This window comes from Petromyzon marinus, chromosome 38, assembly GCF_048934315.1.
Source record: "Petromyzon marinus isolate PM22_M1 ecotype Great Lakes invasive population chromosome 38, UKy_Petmar_22M1.pri1.0, whole genome shotgun sequence".
NCBI classification, from domain to species: domain Eukaryota; kingdom Metazoa; phylum Chordata; class Hyperoartia; order Petromyzontiformes; family Petromyzontidae; genus Petromyzon; species Petromyzon marinus.
In genome coordinates this window covers 4,848,204-4,865,476 of record NC_133704.1, presented here as the reverse complement: position 1 = coordinate 4,865,476, position 17,273 = coordinate 4,848,204, and the positions used below count along the sequence as shown (strand labels likewise).

The 17,273-nt window shown below is 54.6% G+C and overlaps 1 protein-coding gene across 3 annotated transcripts in view; it reads left to right on the top strand.

The window, feature by feature from the left end:
- LOC116950057 (syntaxin-1A) overlaps positions 1–17,273 on the top strand; it is a 189,856-nt gene that overhangs the window by 153,498 nt on the left and 19,085 nt on the right. Inside the window, exons 5-10 of one of the 3 annotated variants that reach the window (XM_032967466.2) lie at positions 596–669; positions 2,432–2,540; positions 5,128–5,201; positions 6,106–6,243; positions 11,572–11,682; positions 13,351–14,703. In XM_032967466.2, the coding sequence (XP_032823357.1) occupies positions 596–669; positions 2,432–2,540; positions 5,128–5,201; positions 6,106–6,243; positions 11,572–11,682; positions 13,351–13,419 (575 nt within the window). In that variant the 3' untranslated portion in view covers positions 13,420–14,703. Of the gene's footprint in view, positions 1–595; positions 670–2,431; positions 2,541–5,127; positions 5,202–6,105; positions 6,244–11,571; positions 11,683–13,350; positions 14,704–17,273 lie in introns of those variants that run through there. The other 2 variants (XM_032967467.2, XM_032967465.2) reach the window with 2 other exon arrangements.

The window sequence follows — 17,273 nt, the reverse complement described above, 5'->3', positions numbered from 1 at the left end:
GGCCGTGTCGGAGTCAGTTTCGTTGCGAGCCTAAGTTCGAGTCCAGGGTCTGGGTGTCTCTCTCTCTCTCTCTCTGAGTCTAAGTCTCTCTAAATACATACACACAGGTGAATCACACTCACTAACCACACTCACTAATCGCACACGCAATACCCACGCACACACACACTAGCCACACACACACACACTCACCACACACTCACCACACACACACACTCACCACACACACACACAACAACCACACACACTCACCACACACACACCAACCACACACACACTCACCACACACACTCGTCACACACACACTCACCACACACACACTCACCACACACACTCACCACACACACACACTCACCACACACACTCGTCACACACACACTCACCACACACACACTCACCACACACACTCGTCACACACACACTCACCACACACACACCAACCACACACACTCACCACACCCACACACTCACCACACACACACTCACCACACACACACACACACCACACACACACCAAGCACACACACACTCACCACACACACACACTCACCACCCTGTCTAACCACCCGGCGCCGTGACCACTGCTCTCCCACAGCCATCGAGCAAGACATCGAGAAGGAGGAGACGGAGAATCGCTCCTCGGCCGACCTGAGGATACGCAAGACGCAGGTGCGGGGGGAGGGGGTGGGGGGCGTCTTCGTTGTAGCATTGCACAAGGAGCGGCGGGACATATTTACGAGTGGCATTCGTGGTCGTGGTAGTGACTGAAAGTGTTGGTAGGAATGGCGACATCATTAGCCCCCGCTGCCCCCACTCCATCCCCTACAGACCACCCCCTTTCCCCCACTGCCCCCCCCCAAATCCCAATCCCCCCCCGCCCCCCATTACTCCGCCACTATCCCCACTCCATCCCCCACGAATCCCCTGCTGTTCTCACCCCCCATACCTCGCTACCCCCCAGATCCCACCCGTGCCCCTTCGCCCCCCCCCCGATGCCCCCCCCGCTCCCCCCCCCGCTGCCCCCACTCTATCTCCTCCGCCCCCCCCCCACCCCGCGAGTGTCCCTGCACGCCCCAGCGACCCACACTGAATTATTTTTTTTATCGGGGATGTGGGGAGGAACGTGGAAGGAGGGGGTTCGTGTCGATGTCTGTATTGTCTACCTCGTTGGTAGAGCCACATGGACACGCATTAGAGACAGAGACACGCGCAAGAGATACGTCGTCGATACAAAGGTCCCAGACTGTTGGGGCAAGTGCTGCTAGCGAGCACCCAGTGAAGGCCGGCACGGTGGCACACGAGGGGGTGGGTGGCCAGCACCACGCCTGGCCGCATTTGTTATCCCCAGTAGCGATGTTTACACACACGCACCAGATACCCATTTGAGGCTGGGTCGACCTAGGGGAGGCCCAGGACCGGTTCAGATAATTTGTCACTGGTGTTGGCCGTGAGCGGGGAATCGGACTCGGGCCGCCGAGTTCGAAGCGCAGCGTAGCGCTACCCGCTACACCACCGCTCCAGACACACAACACACATTTTAAAAGCTAACAAACATACGGAATACATAATTACGTGGTTGTAACTGACGCAGTTAAATCAACGTTCTTTACCAATCATCGGGCTCGCTAACAGCACTTGCCCCTACGGCCTGTTCAACGCTACACGGGGGATCTTTGTCTCTGTGGGTGGGTGGGGATGGGGGCAGTCGTTAATACTGTGGGAGTGATGTCCGCCGAGCGCTATTGGCGACTTCCCTTATCTCGTCCGCACAGGACCCCCGGCAAACAGCGCGGCTACAAAGGGGAACCCCGCCCTAAAGCTCCTGACCCTTTAAGGGGGTTCTGGGAGCGGAGGAGGGGGGATGAAGGGGCGGAGATGGGGGGGGGGCATACGCAGAAAGGCTCACAGATCCTCCCACGCGGCGCGGACTTCATTAGTTGATGAGAGCAGTTTTGTTGATATCAGCTTTGTCGATAGCAATTTTGTTGATAGCGATGTCATTGAGAGCAGTTTTGTTGATATCAATATTATTGATAGCAGTTTTGCTGACAGCAGTTTCGTTGATAGCAATTTTTTTTGCGTAGCAATGTTGTTGATAACAATTTTGTTGATATCAATTTTGTTGATAGCAATATTGTTGATTGCAATTTTGGCGTTGAAAGTTATTTTGTTGAAAGCGATATTGTTCAAAGCAATATTGTTGGTGGCAATTCGGTCGATGGCAATGTTGCTGTTGATGGCAATTTTCCGTCTGTTCGTCCGTTCATCCGGCCCGTCAAGCGTCAACCCATCTGCCTGTCCCTGTCCTTCTATTGTCCCTATCTCTCCGTCTGCCCGTCCCGTCTGACTCTCCACCTGCCACCTCTGCTTCTCTACTTGCTGACTTCACGACTGACCCCCCTCCTCGTCCCCCCCCCCTCTCCCCGCGTAGCATTCAACCCTGTCGCGCAAGTTCGTGGAGGTGATGACGGAGTACAACTCGACACAGTCGGACTACCGCGAGCGGTGCAAGGGGCGCATCCAGAGGCAGCTCGAGATCAGTACGAGAACTCCGCGCGCACGCTCCATGATCAGTCCACTGCTGGATGAATGCCTCCCCAACGTGAACGCCCCCGTACCCTCTCCGTCACTGCCTCCGTCATTCAATCACTCGTTCGCCTCCCTCCATCACTGCTGCCTTCCCTACCATTGCTCCCTCCTTCGTCACTCACTCCATCTCTCACTCCTTCACTTCCTCTTTCACGCCGTTCTCCGTTTGTCCTCTCCATCACCGCATGCCTCCCTCGCTCACTCCATTACTCACTCCATCATCACTCCCGGTTTCCCTCCCTCCCTCCCTCGCACCATCCAGCGGTGGATCAATGCACACTTTATTTAATACTTTACGTTTTCAGCGTCACCCTCCCCAACTCTTGAACCCCTCCCTCCCCTCCCCCCCTCACGTGTCCCGCGTGAGTGGCGTCCTCTCGTCACCTCCAAGTGGCTCGCTCAGGGGTGGAGGTCGGCCAAGGTCAAATGAACTCACGCAGACATGACCTTCAAAGACAAAGATGCCCCCGGGTAGCCTTCAACGGACCCTCGTTGGGGCAAGCGCTGTGTCGCGAGTGGCGCACCGAATGAAGGCCACCACGGCACACGACGGGGGACGGTGTGGCCAGAAACCACGCCCGGCCGCCTTTGTCTCCCCTGTGCCGATGTTGAACTGCTATTGTATGCACGCCGCACCAGGTGCAGGACTCACTTAAGGCCGAGTCGACCTGGGGGAGGCCCAGAACCGGTTCAGATATTCGCGCACCCCTCCCTCCCCCCCCACACTTTCTGCCCCCCCCCCCCACCAGCTCTATTTACCAACTATTTACCAACCTGCAATGACCAGCGTGGTGAAGTATGGTCAACCCCCCCCCCCCCCATGACTAACACATAGCGTGGGAGGTAAGGGTTTGGGGGTGTCCCAAAATTTCAAGCTTATTAAAAAAAAGTGCCCCCCCCCAAAGTGATAATAATACATTTTAAAACGCAATGTATTCCCACTGCTACGCGACACAACAACAGAGAAGCACTACATCTTCGGGTATGCGGGGGGGGGGGGCAGGGGGAGGGCGGTTACCCCCTCACACCTCCCGACCCACCATTGTGAGGTGTCGGGAGGGAGAGAGGGGGGTGCGGGGTGCCGTCGTAATCCAGCAGTGGAGTGGCCCGCGTGTGTCGCGCGTGCGGATGAGAGAGAGAGAGAGAGGGGGCGTGAGAGGCACGCGCGCGAAAAGGTCGCGCGCTGACCGGCTCGCTGACGTCAGCACCGAGGGCCCGTGAGTGATTGTCCACGTGATTCATGGCCTTAATTAGCGGGCAGCCACGCGGGCCCTGTCAGCCCCCGCCAACCCCCCCCCACACTCCCACTCAGTCTCCTCCACTTCACCACGGCCACCCACTAGCCCCCCCCCCGCGCGCTCCACTCATCCACGGTGGCCTCGCCTCCCACGCAGCTCCCTCTTCCTTCATCTTTGATCCCCCTCCAACCCCCACTCTTAGCCCCCCACCACCTTCCACTCATGGCCCCTCCCCTCCACTCCTCCACCCTCGCCTCTCAACCCCCCTCGTCCCCGAGATGTTAACTCCCTCGCCTGGTATACAGGAGGTCGTGGGTACAATCCCGACCCTGACGCCTGCTGTATATTTGGAGTTTGCGGTGCCTCTCTCCACGTGGTCGCGTGGATTTTTTCTTGATCCGCGTCCTCCGGGTTTTCCCTCTCACATTCGGAATGAACGTCACGCGTTTTGAGCGTTTTGCTGCTTTAAACGTCCACACGGTGATGACAAGCCACGTTCGTTGAGCTATCATTTGTGGCCAGGTCGCTTCTGAAAAAGAGCTACACATCTCAGTGGGCCTTAGGTGGTGCAATAAAATAAAAATGGTTTTAAAATAGTCGTTTAATTCACCATCACGTGGATACTCCCACATCTTAGCCCCCACCTCCCCTCTCCCCACTCCTCCCCCCCCCAGCCCCCTCCCACCTCCACCCCCGCCCCCTAGGGCCACCCGCGCGGGAAAATAAACTATCGGGGTCTTTGTCGGGGTCACGTGTGGCACGCGGAGTCACGTGATGATGGTACTGATGATGATGCTGCTGCTGCTGATGGTATTTGTCGTGATTAAGTTGTTTCGCGATAACAATGCTGATGATGCTGATGGTACGATGCTGCTGATGATGGCCGTGATGGTGAGATGTATGATGCTGATGATGACCGTGATGATGAGATGTATGATGCTGATGATGACCGTGATGGTGAGATGTATGATGCTGATGATGATCGTGATGGTGAGATGTATGATGCTGATGATGACCGTGATGATGAGATGTATGATGCTGATGATGACCGTGATGGTGAGATGTATGATGCTGATGATGACCGTGATGATGAGATGTATGATGCTGACGATGACCGTGATGGTGAGATGTATGATGCTGATGATGACCGTGATGGTGAGATGTATGATGCTGATGATGACCGTGATGATGAGATGTATGATGCTTATGATGACCGTGATGGTGAGATATATGATGCTGATGGCTGTGATGGTGAGATATATGATGCTGATGATGCTGCTGATGTTGCTGCTGTGTTCAGCCGGGAAGACAACCACTAATGAGGAGCTGGAGGACATGCTGGAGAGTGGCAACCCTGCAATCTTCACGTCCGGGGTGAATGCCAGACTCGCACAATGTCGCCTCCAACAGACTGTTGGGGCCGAGTGCTGTTTTGCAAGCGCCTGTGAAAAGGGGAAAATAAACACAGACGCACGCGGATACAGAGACACAGACACGTGGAGATGCAGAGGCAGAGACACGGGCACACATAGATACAGACACAGACAAACAGAAACATAGACACAGATGCAGACACACTTTCTCATACAGATACAGACGTAGATACACACAGATACAGAAACACAGACACACAGATGCAGATAGAGAGATACAACCACACATAGATACAGACACAGACACACAGAAACATAGACACAGATGCAGACACACTTTCTCATACAGATACAGACGTAGATACACACAGATACAGAGACACAGACACACAGATGCAGATATAGAGATACAAACACACATAGATACAGACACAGACACACAGAAACATAGACACAGATGCAGACACACTTTCTCATACAGATACAGACGTAGATACACACAGATACAGAGACACAGACACACAGAGATGGAGATAGAGAGATACAAACACACAGATATAGACACAGAGACACACATATATACAGACACACAGAAACAGAAGCACACAAACGCACAGACACACGTACAGATAAAGGCATAGATACAGACATAGATACACACAGATACAGTAATACAGACACACAGACACACACAAACGCACAGGCGTACAGATACAGACATAGATACAGAGACACAGAAACATAGTCCGAGAGAAACACAAATACAGACACACAGAGACATGCGAAGAAAGTTCTAGGGGATGCGGGGGGGGGAGCTTCAGAAGTTGGTGTGGGGGGTTCTAAGGTGCGATCTGACCTCTTGACCCTGCCCCACTCCCCACCCCCCCTCCCTTCACGCCGCCTAGATCGTGCTCGACTCCAAGATCGACAAGCAGGCTCTGAGCGAGATCGAGTCCCGGCACAACGACATCATCAAGCTGGAGACGAGCATCCGCGAGCTGCACGACATGTTCCTGGACATGGCCATGCTGGTCGAGAGCCAGGTACATCCCTGTGTGTGTGTCTGTCTGTGTGTGTGTATTAGTGTGTCTGTGTGTGTCTGTTGTATTAGTGTGTCTGTGTGTGTCTGTCTGTGTGTGTGTTTGAGTCTCTGTGTGTGTCTGTGTGTGTCTGTGTGTGTCTGTGTGTCTGTTAGTGTGTCTGTGTGTGCATGTGTGTGTGTTAGTGTGTCTGTGTGTGTCTGTCTCTGTGTGGGTATTAGTGTGTCTGTGTCTGTCTATGTGTATGTGTGTATTAGTGTGTGTGTGTCTGTCTGTGTGTGTATTTGTGTGTCTGTTTGTGTGCATGTATTAGTGTGTCTGTGTCTGTCTGTGTGTATGTGTGTATTAGTGTGTCTGTGTCTGTCTGTGTGTATGTATTAGTGTGTCTGTGTGTGAGTGTGTATTAGTGTGGCTGTGTCTGTCTGTGTGTATGTGTGTATTAGTGTGTCTGTGTGTGTCTGTCTGTGTGTTTGTGTATTAGTGTGTCTGTGTGTGTGTGTCTGTCTGTGTGTGTGTATTAGTGTGGGGAGCGGTAGTGTAGCGGTTAGCGCGCTGCGCTATGAACCTGGCGACTCGGGTTCGATTCCCGCTCATGGCCAACATCAGTGACGATTATCTGAGCCGGTCCTGGGCCTCCCCTAGGTCGACTCAGCCTCAAATGAGTACCTGGTGCGGTGTGTAAACATTGTCACTAGGGAAACAAAGGCGGTCGGGCGTGGTGCTGGCCACCCACCCCCTCGTGTACCGTTCCGGCCTTCATAGGTGCTCGCTAACAGCACTTGCCCCTACAGTCTGTTAAGGCTTTATGGGGGATCTTTGTCTTTGTTGTGTATTAGTATGTCTGTGTCTGTCTGTGTGTATGTGTGTATGTGTGTATTAGTGTGTCTGTGTGTGTCTGTCTGTGTGTGTCTGTATTAGTGTGTCTGTGCCTCAAATATTGGAAGAAGTCACCCCCTGTGAGTGGCTGGCTGAGGTGCCATCTGTTGAGGAAGTATTGAAGGCGATCCGGAGTCTGAGACCAGGAAAGGCAGCGGGCAGAGATGATCTCCCAAGCGAAATGCTGAGGGAGGCCGGCGTTTGTGCACAGACTGCCCTATATGACATCATAACAACAGTCTGGACCACTGGACGGGTTCCGCAGGATTGGAAGGATTCCCTGGTGGTCCCCCTTTTTTAATAAGGGGGACCACACAGACTGTAACTACAGGGGCATCTCACTCCTCAGTGTGCCGGGAAAGGTCCTGGCAAGGATTATTCAACATCGCCTTGCCAGGCACGCTGAGGAGAGGCTTGCGGATCCCCAATGCGGTTTCAGGAAAGGGCGGTCCTGCACAGATGCCATATTTTCTGTCCGTCTGCTACAGCAGAGGTGTAGGGAATTCCAACAAGACCTACGTCTCTGCTTTATTGACCTGGTCAAGGCCTATGATACCATCAGTAGGCCTGGGCTCTGGGTAGTTCTTCGTGCCTTTGGAGTACCTGACCCTCTGCTCACGATCATTAAGGACCTTCATGATGGTGAGCGGGCCTGGGTAAAACTACGTGGCCAGGAGTCAGAGCCATTCCCTGTACACCTTGGGGTGCGACAGGGATGTCCTCTGGCTCCCACATTATTTAGCATCTATTTTGACCACGTAGTTCGTGAAGCCTTCAATAGCTGTACCGGGGGAATCTCCATATGGTACAGATATAATGGGAGGCTGATCGATGCCCGGGTGCGGTCAAGGGATGGCTCCCTATTGCTCAACCACGTTATGTATGCTGATGATTTGGTAATAGCTGCTCATTCAGAGGAGGAGTTGGAGACGCTGCTGCTGAGACTGGAGCGTGCCACTAAGAGGTGGAGCCTTACCATCAGCCCCACCAAAACTAAGCACCTGCCTGGCTATTTTATACCATCGGACACTCCACCCCCACAACTCCCAATCGGTTATGGGGCAGTTGTGGAGAGAGTGGAGAGTTTCCCATACCTGGGCAGTGTGCATATGACTGGCTCCAGTTTAACAGCAGAGGTCTCACTCCGAATCAGTCGAGCAGCAATATCTTCTCATCGGTTGCGTAACGCTGTGTGGATGCTACCTGGTCTGTCGCTCCGCACTAAGCTTCAGGTCTTCTCGGCCACGGTCATTCCCTCCCTTCTCTACACTTGCGAAACGTGGACCCCCCTAATGGAACATCTTCGTCGGTTAGAAACATTTAGGCTGGCCTGCCTACGATCCATCCTGGGTTTAACCAGACTTTATTGTGTGAGGAGCTCACAAATCCTTGAAAGATCTGGGCAAGGTCCCATCGGTGAGCTCCGGCGGGGAAGGCTGCGATGGCTGGATCATGCAGCCCGCATGCCCAGCCACCGCATGCCGAAACAGCTTTTGTTCGGCCGGTTTGAGGGGGCTAAGCGGAGTGATGTGGTACAGGAGGACGTGGAGCTTAGTGGACTTGCCGATGACTGGTACCAGCGGTGTCAAGATCGGCCTCTGTGGAGGAGGCTCGTGAAGGACGCTACTGGGCAGTTGGAGGCAGTCGCCCTCCAACAACAACGGAGGGCGGAGGAGCGACGCTCACAACAACGAGCGGAGCGCCGTGTGGCTAAAGCACAGCAGGTTGCCACAGTAGGGGGCACAGGTGGTGCATCAGCCAGTCATCTGAGTCTGTCGACCCGTGGCACCTGGGTCTGCCCCGTGACCTCCTGCCAGCGGGCGTTCGACACTTCACGTGGCCTCAGGGTGCACATGGCCTGGCACAAGCGTCGTGGTGACGTCACCGCCACTTAGTGGCGAATGGCGGTTGTTGTTGTTGTGTGTATTAGTATGTCTGTGTCTGCCTGTGTGTATGTGTGTATGTGTGTATTAGTGTGTCTGTGTGTGTCTGTCTGTGTATTAGTGTGTCTGTTTGTGCGTGTTAGTGCGTCTGTGTCTGTGTTAGTGTGTCTGTGTGTGGTGGCATAGCGGTTGGCGCGCTGCGCTACAAACCCCGGCGACCCAAGTTCGATTCCCGCTCACGGCCAACACCAGTGACGATTATTTGAACCGGTTCTGGGCCTCCTCTAGGTCGACTCAGCCTGAAATGAGTACCTGGTGCGATGTGTAAACATCGCCACTGGGGAGACGAAGGCGGCCAGGCGTAGTGCTGGCCACCCACCTCCTCGTGTGCCGTTCTGGCTTTCATAGGTGCTCGCTGACAGCACTTGCCCCAACAGTCTGTTAAGGCTATAAGGGGCTTCTTTGTTTTTGTGTATTAGTGTGTTTGTGTGTGTCTGTCTGTGTGTGTGTGAGTATATTAGTGTGTCTGTGTGTGTCTGTGTGTGAGAGTGTCAACCCATGGCACCTGGGTCTGTCCCGTGACCTCCTGTCAGTGGGCGCTCGACACTTCACGTGGCCTTAACGTGGTGATGTCACCGCCACTTAGTGGCTAATGGCGGTTGTTGTTGTCTGTGTGTGTGTGAGCGTGTCTGTGTGTGAGTTTTAGTTTGAGTGTTTTTATGTGTGTGAGTGTCTGTGTGTCAGCGGGGGAGTGGTAGTGCAGTGGTTAGTGCGCTGTGCTAAGAACCCAGAGGTCGTTTCTCGCTCACGGCCAACGGCAGTCACAATATTATCTGAATCCGTACTGGGCCTCGACTAGGTCGACTCAACCTCAAATGAGGACCTGGTGCGGTGTGTGACAATCTCCACTGGGGAGACAAAGGCGGCCGGGCGTGGTGCTGGCCACCCACCCCCTCGTGCGTCGTGCCGACCTTCATAGGTGCTCGCTAACAGCACTTGCCCCAACAGTCTGCTAAGGCTATTCGGTGGATCTCTGTCTTTCTACCTAAGTGTGTGTGTGAATGTGTCTGTGTGTGTGTGTGTGAATGTGTCATCTTAGCATTTCATATCATCTTAACATTTAACATCATCTTCGACCACGTAGTTTTAGAAGCCTTCCGTGGCTGGACTAGTAGAATTTATATCTGGTACAAACACAATGGGTGGCTGATCAATGCTCGGGTGTGGTCAAGGGATGGCACCCTACTGGTCTACCATGTTACGTACGCTGATGATCTGGTTGTTGCTGCTCACTCTGAGAAGGAGTTGGAGCTTCTGCTGCTGAACCTGGAGCGTGCCACTTAACATCAGGCCCACAAAAACTGAGCACCTCCCTGCGTATATTGTATCGTCCAATACTTCACCCCCTCAACTCGCCATGAGTGATGGGAACGTTGTGGAGAGAGTGGAGAAGTTTCAGTACCTGTCTCGTGTGTCTATACCCACCTTCGGTTTGGCAGCAGAGGTCTCACTCTGAATCAGCCGAGTGGCATTATTATTTTTCGTCAGCTGCATAACGCTGTGTGGAAGCTACCTTCTCGGCCACGGTCATGCCCTCCCTTCTCTACGCTTGAGAAACGTGGACTCCTCTCATGGGTCATCTGCGCCAGTTTGAAACTTTCAGGCTGGCCTGCCTACCATCCATCCTGGGTTTACTCGCAAATGCTTCAAAGATCTGGACAGATTATCATCAGTGAGCTCCTCTGGCAGGCGAGGCTTCTTTTGGCCGGGTCATGTAGCCTGCATGTCCATCCACCGCATGCCCAAGCACCTTCTATTTGGCCGGATAGAAGGGGCTAAATGGGTGTGGCACGGGCTGGTACCAGCGGTGTCAAGATCGGCCTCTGCGGAGGAGGCTCGTGAAGGACGCTGCTACTGGGCAGTTGGAGGCAGTCGCCCTCCAGCAACAACGGAAGGCAGAAGAGCGACACTCACAACAACGAGCGTAGCGCCGATATGGCTAAAGCGCAGCAAGTTGGCACAGTAGGGGGTACAGCTGGTGCATCAGCCAGTCATCTGAGTCAGTGAACCCATGGCACCTGCTGGGTCTATCCCGTGACCTTCTCCTGCACCTAGCCTGGCACAGCAGCAGCACAACCCACGGCACCTGCTGGTTCTATCCCGTGACCTTCTCCTGCACCTAGCCTGGCACAGCAGCAGCACAACCCACGGCACCTGCTGGTTCTATCCCGTGACCTTCTCCTGCACCTAGCCTGGCACAGCAGCGGTACAACCCACGGCACCTGCTGGTTCTATCCCGTGACCTCCTCCTGCCATCAGCGAGAGCCTTCCACAATTTGACGCGACGGCTGCAAAGCGCACCTAGCCTGGCACGAGCGCTGTGGCGGCTGTTGGCGTCAACGCGACGCTCTCCAAAGGCTTCTGAACGTTCTATTCGGCCTTGGGTAAGGGAACGGCATCCAGCCCCGAGCGTACAAGACTGTCATCCGAGTCGCACTGTGACGTCTCACCGATGCTTCTGTTAACATCTCCCCAATGTCCCCCCACCCACCCGCCCACCCCCGACTCTCAGGGAGAGATGATTGACCGCATAGAGTACAACGTGGAGCACTCGGTGGACTACGTGGAGAGGGCCGTGTCTGACACCAAGAAGGCCGTCAAATACCAGAGCAAGGCGCGCCGGGTGAGTCCCTGGACGAGGCACCAGGAGGAGCCCCCCGCCCCCCTGCGCGACCCCCACCCTGTCACCCGCCCCGCCCCTCGCTCTGTCCCTCCCTCCTCCTCCTCTGTGCGACATCATGGTTCATAGCCTCCATAGAGCGCGGTTCCCCGTAATCCATTCCGACTTCAGTCCCTCCCTCTCGTGCCTCTTCACTCTCCCTCAATGCCACCCCCTCACTCCTTCCCTATCATTCCTCTCCTCACTCTCTCCCTCCCCTCACTCCATCCCTCGCTCTGCTTCCTCTCCTCACTCCATCCCTCCCTCTCCTCTCTCTTCTCCCCCCCCCTCACTCCATCCCTCCCTCTCCTGCCTCTTCTCCCTCCCTCCCCTCACTCCATACCTCTCTCTTCTACCTCCCCCCCTCACTCCATCCCTCCCTCTCCTCTCTCTTCTCCCTCCCTTGCCCTCCTCCCCCTAATTTCCTTCCCCATCTCTCCCTAATCCTCTCCTCAAATCCACTCCCTCCCTCACTCATTCTCCCGTCTCCTCCCCAATTAATCGTCCCCCACCAGCACCACCTCCTCCAGCCTTTCTACTCCCCCCTCCCTCCCATACGTTCCCGTGTGTGTGTTTGTTATTGTTTGTGGATCATTGGGCCTCCCCTAGGTCGACTCAGCCCCAAACCGGTACCTGGTGCGGTGTGTGGTAAACCTCGCCGCTGGGGAGACAAAGGCGGCCGGGCGTGGTGCTAGCCACCCCATCCCCCCGTCGTGCTACTCGCTCACGGCACTTGCCCCCAAAAGTCTGTTAAGGCTATACGGGCGAGGGGGGATCTTTACCTTTGTTGTCTTGGACAATTGTCGAGTCGGTAGGTTTCTCGTTGTGAGCGAGCGATCAACGCAGCTGACGCGACAGCGGCTACTCAGCGTGGAGAGAAACTCTCGACTCCGGTGCCTGCCGCGGGCACTGCTGTTAACGTCGCAATGCATATACATTATGAGCAGCAAATAAATGCACGGATACAGCCGAGGACGAACGCGTGGTGGAAACTAAACTGCCTAAACCAAAGCTAAACATTTTTTTTTATTTTACCAGCAAAGGCCCACTGAGCTACGTAGCTATTTTTAGAAAAGGACTTTGCCACATATGATAGCTCAACGAAGTGGAGCATTTGGAAATGTATAGCAGCTAAAGCGCTAACAGCACTTGCCCCCAAACGTCTGTTGAGGCTATACGGCGAGCCTTTGCCTTTGTGTGCTGGGTAGCGCGCTGCGCTCTACGACCCAATTACAGTGGCGAATATGTGAGCCGGTCCTGGGCCTCCCCTACGTCGACTCGGCCATCGTGAATACTTGTGAGAGCATCGGCAGTGGGGAGACAAAGGCGGTCGGGCGTGGGGTTTGGCCACACCACTCCTCTCGTGCGCCGTGCCAACCTTCATAGGTGCCACTCGCTAACGGCACTTGCCTCAACGGTCTGTTAAGACTATACGGGGTATCTTTGTCATTGTGTTTTTTATTCCTTTGCTTTCTTTATGATTTGTCTGACACGTATGCGGTTTTTGTTTATTCCCGGCTCCCTACCCCCCTCCCCGTTCCCCCCCTCCTCTCCCTCCACGTCACCCCCTCACCCTCACGGCGACCCCCGCTACTCCTCCTACCCTCCTCGCTGGGGTTGGGGTCTCGACAGAAGATGATGATAGTTGGGGCGATCATCGTCACCCTCGTGGTGATGGGGGCCGTGATCGCCTTCGCGTGACCCGGTCCCTACAGTCCTCACCCCGACACTCACCCCGTCCTCTCACCGCTCCTCACCCCTACACTCACCACTCATCACCCCTACACTCACCCCGTCCTCTTACCACTCCTCACCACTACACTCACCACTCCTCACCCCGACACTCACCACTCCTCACCCCTACACTCACCACTCCTCACCCCTACACTCACCACTCCTCACCCCTACACTCACCGCTCCTCACCCCTACGCTCACCACTCCTCACCCCTACGCTCACCACTCCTCACCCCGACACTCACCCCGTCCTCTCACCGCTCCTCACCCCTACGCTCACCGCTCCTCACCCCTACACTCACCACTCCTCACCCCTACACTCACCGCTCCTCACCCCTACGCTCACCACTCCTCACCCGTACGCTCACCACTCCTCACCCCGACACTCACCCCGTCCTCTCACCGCTCCTCACCCCTACGCTCACCACTCCTCACCCTTACACTCACCACTCCTCACCCCTACACTCACCCCGTCCTCTCACCGCTCCTCACCGCTACACTCACCCCCTCCTCTCACCACTCCTCACCCCTACACTCACTACTCCTCACCCCTACACTCATCACTCCTCACCCCTACACTCACCACTCCTCACCCCTACACTCACCCCATCCTCTTACCACTCCTCACCACTACGCTCACCCCGCCCTCACCACACCTGACCACTTCTCACCCCCTACACTCGCCCCATCATCACCACACCTCACCCTACACTCACCGCATCCACGCCACTCCTCACCCCTACTCTCACCCTTGTCTTGAGATGCGTTACGTCTCAAGCTCGCCTGATACGCAGGAGGTTTTCGTGGGTTCGATCCCGGACCCTGGCGATGCCTGTTGTTGTGTATTTGGAGTTCCGCGTGCTCTCTCTCGCTCTCTCCGTGTGGTGGTGGCGTGGATTGTTCTCCGGGTTCATCCTCCGGTGTTGCTGTCCCGGCCCCTTCCAACACTTAGAATCAACGCGCCGCAAGACGATTTGGCTGCTGCTAGAAATCCCCCACGTGTGGTGATGATGATTATGATGATATCAGCCACTTTGGTAATGAGCTATCGTCACGCGTGGCCAGGTCGCCTCTGAACGAGAGCTCATAGTTCAGTGGGGCTGAAACCTGGTGGTTAAAAAGGATAAAATGAAAGGGCTGAGATGAACGCGTCTTTATTTAATACTTTACCAGCGTTGTGTCTCAACGTTTAAGCACTTTAGTCGCCCCCTCGATAGCTTCAATGCATTCGCTGCGGTTGGCCCCCCCACCCCCATCCACCCACCTACCCCTCCCTCCCCCCACCTACCCCCCCCCTTCCACCCTCCCTCCCCCCACCTCCACCCTCCCTCCCCCCACCTCCACCCTCCCCACCCCCCCAGCTCCGCCCCCCCACCTCCACCCCTCCACCTCCGCCCCCCCCACGATCTTCGAATTTGGAGGCATCGCTAACATCGCCATGTATCGCGTGCCAATCAAACAGGATGTATATGCTGTATAGATACTGTATATATACTGTATAGATAATCTGACAGATGCTACTTTTTTGCCAACTTAAGTGGAAAGCCAAATTAAGGATGTGAGCCCGGATGGGGTAGGAGGGTGGATGTGGTGTCTTTGTGCAGTCGCCGTTGAACCGGGCTGAGACCAACCACTCGCTACCCTTGAGAACCCGGTTTGTGTCAGTCTATGGATCTCTGTGTTAGTCTATGGTCTCTGTGTGAGTCCATGGGTCTTTGTGTGAGTCCATGGGTCTCTGTGTGAGTCCATGGGTCTCTGTGTGAGTCTATGCGTCTTTATATGAGTGTATGGGTCTTTTGTGAGTCTATGGGTCTACGGGTCTCTGTGTGAGTCAATAGGTCTGTGGGTCTTTCTGTGAGTCTACGGGTCTCTCTGTGAGTCTACGGGTCTCTCTGTGAGTCTACGGGTCTCTATGTGAATCTATGGGTCTCTACGTGAGTCGTTGGGTCTATGTGTGAGTCTGTGGGTCTCTGTGTGAGTCCATGGGTCTTTGTGTGAGTCCATGGGTCTCTGTGTGAGTCCATGGGTCTCTGTGTGAGTCTATGCATCTTTATGTGAGTGTATGGGTCTTTGTGAGTCTATGGGTCTACGGATCTCTGTGTGAGTCAATAGGTCTGTGGGTCTTTCTGTGAGTCTACGGGTCTCTCTGTGAGTCTATGGGTCTCTCTGTGAGTCTACGGGTTTCTATGTGAATCTATGGGTCTCTACGTGAGTCGTTGGGCCTTTGTGTGAGTCCATGGGTCTCTATATGAGTCTATGGGTATCTATGTGAATCTATGGGTCTCTGCGTGAGTCGTTGGGTCTATGTGTGAGTCTGTGGGTCTCTGTGTGAGTCCATGGGTCTTTGTGTGAGTCCATGGGTCTCTGTGTGAGTCCATGGGTCTATGTGTGAGTCTATGCGTCTTTATGTGAGTGTATGGTTCTTTTGTGAGTCTATGGGTCTACGGAACTCTGTGGGAGTCAATAGGTCTGTGGGTCTTTCTGTGAGTCTACGGGTCTCTCTGTGAGTCTACGGGTCTCTCTGTGAGTCTACGGGTCTCTATGTGAATCTATGGGTCTCTACGTGAGTCGTTGGGTCTTTGTGTGAGTCTATGGGTCTCTGTGTGAGTCTGGGTCGTTCTGTGAGTCTACGTATCTCTGTATGAGTCTATGGGTTTTTCTGTGAGTCTATGGGTTTTTCTGTGAGGCTATGGGTCTCTATGTAAGTCAATAGGTCTCTGTGTGAGTCTATGGGACTCTGTATGAGTCTATGGGTCTCTGTGTGAGTCTATGGGTCTGTGTAAGTGGGGAGCGGTGGCGTAGCGGGTTAGCCACTGCGCTATGAACCCAGCCACCAGAGTAAAATTTCCCGCTCACGGCCACCAACACCAGTGACGATTATCTGCACCGGTCCTAGGCCACCCCTAGGTCGAATCAGCCTCAAATGAGTACCTGGTGCGATGTGTAAACATCGCCACTGGGGAGAAGGCGTCCGGGCGTGGTGCTGGCCACCCACCCCCTCGTGTGCCGTGCCGGCCTTCATAAGTCCTCGCTAAGAGGACTTGCCCCAACAGTCTGTTAAGGCTATACGGGGGATCTTGTGTTTGTGTAAGTCTGTGGGTTTCTGTGTGAGTCTATGGGTCTCTGCCTGAGTCTATGGGTCTCTGCGTGAGTCGATGGGTCTCTCTGCAAGTCTATGGGTATGTACGTGAGTCACTGGTGACCGGCCTGAGACCATCAACTCACTGCGCTTGAGAACCCGGTTTAATTCGCGTTATAACAGTGCTGCTTCCCCGTTATAACGGCGCGCGTTCCCCAATGGAAGATCCGCGTTCTTAGCGAGAACGCGTTCTACTGTGAAAACCGCGCGAGGACTGGCCCTACAAAGGCCCTGTCTGTGATTAATTATTATTTAACGACCGAGTGAATGTATAGTCCTATAATTTTCGCGAAGGGATAGAGAGCTGCACTATGGCACTACGTTAGGTCGGCGAGGCACTGCTGATGACCATAACAACGAGCGAAACCCGATTTGCTTTTTTGTTTTCTCAAATTTGGACCCCCCCCCATCCAACCCCCCCATGCCCCCCCATGCCCCCCATGCCCCCCCATCCCCATGCCCCCTCCTCGTCATACTCACCTCCACGTGACGCTCAAGTCTATAGAACGCGGAGCCGCCCCCACCTTCCCCCCCCCCTCCCCGCGTCCTTACTCCTCACCGCTGCAGTATATACATAGACTGTATGTACCGTATATACATAGACTGTATGTACCGTATATACATAGACTGTATGTACCGTATATACATAGACTGCATGTACCGTATATACATAGACTGCAT